The 5,998-nt window shown below is 41.6% G+C and overlaps 1 protein-coding gene across 2 annotated transcripts in view; it reads right to left on the bottom strand.

Annotated features, from left to right (window-relative positions):
- Positions 1–5,998, bottom strand: part of Cfi (complement factor I) — a 58,902-nt gene that overhangs the window by 39,225 nt on the left and 13,679 nt on the right. For both annotated transcript variants that reach the window (XM_023710083.1, XM_023710084.1), the window contains exons 2-3: positions 1,654–1,933; positions 369–522 (exon numbers count right to left, since the gene is read on the bottom strand). In XM_023710083.1, the coding sequence (XP_023565851.1) occupies positions 369–522; positions 1,654–1,933 (434 nt within the window). The remainder of the gene's footprint in view (positions 1–368; positions 523–1,653; positions 1,934–5,998) is intronic.

Here is a 5,998-nt window from a genome sequence, read left to right as displayed (position 1 = left end):
AAAAAAAGAGAAAAAAGAAAAATAAAAGACTAATCGGGCGGATGAACCTGTGCAGTCGATCAAGGCCGCGAGAGGAAAAGCCATCTTAGATGTGGAAGTGGACATAGTCACATCTCCGAAGAGACAGGCATGGAAATATTGCAGACTCACCAGGTCACCCAAGGATGACACCCAAGTACGCCAACACATTTACAGGCGCCCTGGGTTTAGCTGTGTTCTAAGCGTGAGGCAAATGGGAACACGTTTAATCCTCGTCACAATGCTAGGAGGCTGGGAGTGGATTTTCTCAGGTTACATAGGAGGAAGCTGAAAGCTGAAGTAACCAAAGAACCAACAGCTGGAACAATGAAATCAATCCTGGCACTTACTGTGGAAATCCGCTGTCATAGCAGGCCACGTTGGCTTCCACCATGCCCCAGTTGTTTTTACAGATGAACATTTCCTTGTCTTGGCCCACAAGTTTTACTTTAACAATTCCCTCTGAATCTGTATTTCCAAAATTTAAGGTAACGCTAAATTTTCCTAAAGTGAAAAACCAAAAGGATGAACAACATTTAGGTATTCCCCCCACCTCTGTTCAATTTAAGAACCTTTAAAACAACAAAATATCTTATTTCAAAATAACTTTGGAGACCATGAAGATTTTAACAAACAAGGACAGGTGCTTCTGTCATGAGTGCTTATGTGGCAAGGGCCCTGCCACCCTGTCCTAGAGAAGACCACGGAATCCTCTCACCCACCCTGGAAGAGGAAGCCACACTGTCTCTTTGGTCCACAGGAGGATTCTAAACCTAGATGTTCAGTTACTGGCCCACGCACTACATCAGGGAATGGGAAGTTGCTCTAGTCATCTTACTCCACACTCTAAAGTCTTAGAAGTAAGGTCAAATAATTACCAAAATCCTAGGAGGGTTTAAAGTGTTCTCACCTACTTAATGCATTTCATGTCTCTAGAAAAGAAGTCCAGCCCTGATGGATGACCTCATGCACGCTGCTCGCCCTCCATAGGCAGCAGAGATGGGCTCAGTGGAAAGCTTTGCTCCTCTTTCCACTGCACCATTCTAACTTATATCACCAACTCCCATAGGCTACTATGTGAGCTGCGGCATCACAGTGCCTTTGAAAAGAATGTGCCATGCATTAGTTCAGACGTGTCTGCGATAACTTGAGAGCAGAAGATGGAGAAGCTGGGTGTTTCTGTTGTATCTAAAATTTAGTAAACACTTTGTGTCAAGGGCTGGGCACCTTGGACAACAAGAGGCACAAAGATAGGGGCTGATGGCTTGGGCACTGCAAAGAACCAGTGGGGCTGGAGACCCATAGGCCCAGACGGACCTAGACCACATGTCTACACTCATCTCCTATCAAGGCTTTCTCCCTGGTTTCTGAACCAGCTGGGTGACCTGGGGAATAATCTCTTTCGACAAGGAGAAGTGAGAGTGGGGATAACTCTAAATGCAGCAGTGGTACCTCAGAGCTGGGTGCTCTCGATTCAGGTGACCCTCTATTTCTTTAGTTATCACTTTGATTACTATTGAGGTCTACAGTATTTCTGATTTGTCATCCAAACATTTCATAGCACAAGTATTTCCTAACAGGTCTACAGTGGTCCTCTTAGATCACAGAATAACTGGATAAATAGGCTGTTCCTACCTTCAGCTGTGCATATTCCGTTTTTTAAAAATTTTGCCCTTCGATTCAAGCATCCATAACTCTTCAGATGGCAGTAAGTCGGGTAGCTTTTCCCATCAGTTGAGCACACAGATGTGCCATTCTTGGGACACTGATAGGGGAGTTTGCAGGTACAGGTCCCATCCACACACTTCTCCCAGGGCTGGCAGAAGACTTTGCTGCAGGAACGATGTGTGTATTTGTTCAGTAAGCACTTTGTATCCACCAGGTCTTCCTGGGGGACAGCTCCTGCTGAAGGGACCTGTAAAACACAAACAACCATGCGCTCAGCAACAACCCAGAAGCTTCTTTCTCAAACACAGAAGAGGACGGTGTGGTCTGGTGGACCCTCCCTTCCCACCCCACTGCCTGCAGGTTGGGGCACTAGGGTCACACAGCTTCGGGGAAGTCACCACCCCTGTGAAACATGATTTCCTCATTTACAATTGTGCAAGGTAATTATAAGGATTAGACGTCTATGTGTAATTTTCAGCAGGTGTTTGGCAGGCAATCAATGGAAGCTATCATTGCCCAAAGGTCAACATAAAATTGTGCCTTCAAAGAAATCAAAGAATTTCAGCAATCATGTCAAGGAGCAACAAATTTGGTGTACAATATGTCTTGTGAAACGAAGTTGAGTCACACAATTTAGTGTTATTAAGTAGAAGCCATATTTTGAGCTCCCATTTGACTTAAAGTCTTTCTAGGATGTGCATGAACTGAACTCCACACTTTTTTGAGGACTTTCTCTCTAGGCAGTAAAACAAACACGCACATCCTAGTGGTAGTGCTGTGGCGGTGGTGAGTGACATGGTTGTGACACAAAACAGCACAGGTATCTTGTAGAAGCAGATTGGGAGCGATGCCTGTTCTGTCTTACAGAACAAGGCCAGAAAGGGCAGGCACAGCAGCCTACAGGATGTTAGCAACAGCCAGGAGGGGACAGAACACATGTAGGGAGCAGGCGCAGCATTAGGGTTCACCGGTTCAATGGGTTGGGGGGTGGTCCTAGGTTTTCACATTGGCTGAATGAGTGATGTTTTTCTCACCCAGCACCAGTACTGAAGGACTGTTTGATTTGCTACATAGAAACCTCTTCATCAAAGCATTAACTATGAATAAAATAATCTCAGCGAATTTGAAAAAGGTCGATCATCTGAAACCATTAATACCTGTCAGGGTCATGAACACTTATCAAATATAGGATGTAATGTTTGCCAGGTCATTTTTTAAAAGGCTGAAGGTATTTATAAGAAATCTTGCTTTATGTATTACACACCAATCTATATGTAACTTCTATGGTTGGTACTTTATGAGGTTTTTTATGAAATATATTCCATGCAAATACAGAAATATTGTGCATACTGATGACAATAAATTTGTCTAGAGCACAGCTTTAAAATGAAATTTTTTTATATTATAGGGAAGGGTCTATAGGATGTTCAGGGTCTCACTACTAGATTGGACTCCTAGTGATCCTTCTGTTTACAGCCTCCTAAGAGCTGGGATTACATGTGCAGCACCACCACACCGTGTCAATTGCCATCTCAGCATGCTCTGTGCGCAAGGCCGGTTTGGCAGGCCCAGGGATTGAACCCCTGGCCCCTGTTCCTGGCAGGTATTTTAATCCACTAAGCTATTTGGCCAGCCCTAAAATGAATGTTTCACTAAACATTTTCTTTCTGTAACCTGTACTTACATATTCGTTCTACAAACTAAACAAAAAATACTGTAGTGTATTTTGGTGGTGATTTTTAAGGATTTTGATTAGGTCAATAATTAAAGAGCTGTTTCTTCCAAGTTGAAATATTTTTACTTGAGTTCTGAAACTCTTAATGTTGTAGCTCAAAAATCAGATGATAACGAGGCAAGTCCAAAAGTTAAAAGAAGCACTTTATTTTAGCTGGTACCCAGCAGCAATACCTGGCACAAAGTGCCCAAGTGTGCATCAAGCATTGACAAGGATCAGTATTTAAGCTTTTTTTTTTTAAATTTTTTATTTATTTATTTATGTGTGTGTGTGTGTGTGTGTGTGTGGCCAGCTCAGCCCACCAGGGGGCGGGGCTGGCTGGCATGTGGTGCTGGGGGATTGAACCGCAGTCCCTGTGCTTTGCTAAGCTTGTTCTAAGTAGATGCTTTAGACCACTGAGCCATCTCACCAGCCCCAGTATTTAAGCTTGAAAACTGCAAAACCAGGGAAGGGGTGGAGAGGAAGAAGTGGCAGGGTCATTAGTTCATGAGGTGGTCCTGTTGGGTGGAGGTGCTGAGTTGGCAGTCATATATAGTTCATTGAGATAAGGTTTTGGAAAACAGATATCATAAGACTTGAGTTACAGGGAGGAGGAATTGGGAGGAATCGTTCATTGAGATAAGTTTTGAGGAACAGATATCATACATAGGGGTGAGGAATCGGGAGGAATAGCTCATTGAGATAAGGTTTGGGGAACAGATATATCATAAGACTTGAGTCACAGGGGTGAGGAATTGGGAGGGGTTGGCGCATACAGAACAGGAATTCAGCTAGGTTAGAAGGGCAACAAAATGGAGTCAATTCTGCCAGGGTACAGCACTTAAAATACATTTAGTTAATTTTGTATTCTTGGTTTGGGCATATTCTCAATGCATTCTTTGTATTTGACCTAGTTAATTTGGGCTCTGTCACCATACTGGATAGAATTACGTAGTCTCTGTTATCAATACAACGTTATTTCAAGATATGTTCCATGTTTACATGTTGTGTTGACTGGTGAAATGTGAACTCTGTTAGTGTTGGCTAAAGAAGAAACGGGTAGTTTCTTTTTCAAAAGAGTGTTTCAAATATAGTTTTACATCTACTGTCCTTAGTAGTAAATCTTTCCCTATGTGTTTATTGTGCTTGTTGTTCTTTGTTAGGTCTTGCTTCCAGCTCATATGACCTTAAAAATTAAACAAAAAATTTGAAAAATAATGCAGTGAGGTCAGTGACATTATCCCATGAAAGGCTCTGGTCAAATTATTAAACTAGTGTCAATATTTTGGCTTAAAAATGTAAATATAGGGCTGGTTAGATAGCTCAGCGGACTACGCATGGGCTTATGCTAGCTCAGGGACCCAGTTTCAGTTCCTGGTACAGAAACTTTTTAAAGGCTTCCTCATGCAACAAAATTATTTCCAATAAAAATCCTGAGACAAAAGAATAATTAGATGCAGAAATTAACATAGTAAGCATTTTCTTTTATGGAAAACATGTATATAATCATGCTGTAAAATTTAAAAAGTAAAGTACACATTACAGAGCAAACAAGAAAAATTATTAGTATTTTAAGCTACACTATATATTTGATGAAAAATATGGGTCTGTTATAGTGATGAATAATGATATAGTTTAATAACAATTGAAAATATTAATAGAAAACAACAGCAACGTCTTTACTTTAAATGTATTATTCCAACTTGATACATATTTTCCATGTGAACTACAGTTTAACTCAGCAAAAATAAGTACTGCATCTCTCAGTCTGCGGTGTTTTGTTTTGTCTGTATTTAGTACAAGGTCTGCAGGGTCTAAAGGATCTCACCGCTAAATCAGACTGGTAGTGATCTGCCTGTGTTCAGCCTCCCAAGAGCTGGGATTACAGGTGCGCGCCACCATGCCTAGTCTCAATTGCTGTCTCAGCGCGCCCCACGGGCGGGGCCGGCACTGCAAAACAGGGCTCAAACCCTGGCTGCTGCCATTTTTACATTTTAAAAACTCCCCATGGCCATTGGAATGCCCAAATCGAGCAGCTCAACTTTTGTTTCTTCATCTTTCCAATCATTAGAGCAACACTCCTCAAACTCAGGAAAACGGGATCACGCCCACAGCACACTGGAACAACTCGGATGTGGGCTGCGCAGAGCAGCGCACTAATGCCAAGTCTGCCTGGGGATTGCGTCTCGTGGGGCTTGCTGTTCTATGCGCACAGGGGGGCCTGTGCAGGATGCGTCATTTTTTAAAAAGTGCTCACTTGAAGTTTACATTCATTTTTCTATTTTATGGAAAAAATGTAGAACAAAATATCTTAACAAAATAACAGGAAATAATAGAGCAGCAATAGTTAATACATTACGTATTGGTATCTTTCAAGTAGTGACTCAGAGTATGAGGTGGGCATAAAAGATTCTCCAAATGATATTAGCACAAACATTTCTTTTCAATGGACTAAGAGAAACTAGTAGTATAACTTAGTTTGTCTCCTTTTTCCTTCTTTCTTTTTCCGATGCCCAACACTAGTTTTTGTTTTTTTTTTTTTTCCTTTTTGAAAAAGTTCTTCCCATTTCACAACATCTATTGTATCTTTTGGATCTT

Source organism: Octodon degus, unplaced genomic scaffold, assembly GCF_000260255.1.
Source record: "Octodon degus isolate 3935 unplaced genomic scaffold, OctDeg1.0 scaffold00016, whole genome shotgun sequence".
Classification (NCBI taxonomy): Eukaryota; Metazoa; Chordata; class Mammalia; order Rodentia; family Octodontidae; genus Octodon; species Octodon degus.
The sequence above is the reverse complement of the archived record's forward strand: the minus strand, read 5'-3'. Positions and strand labels throughout refer to the sequence as shown.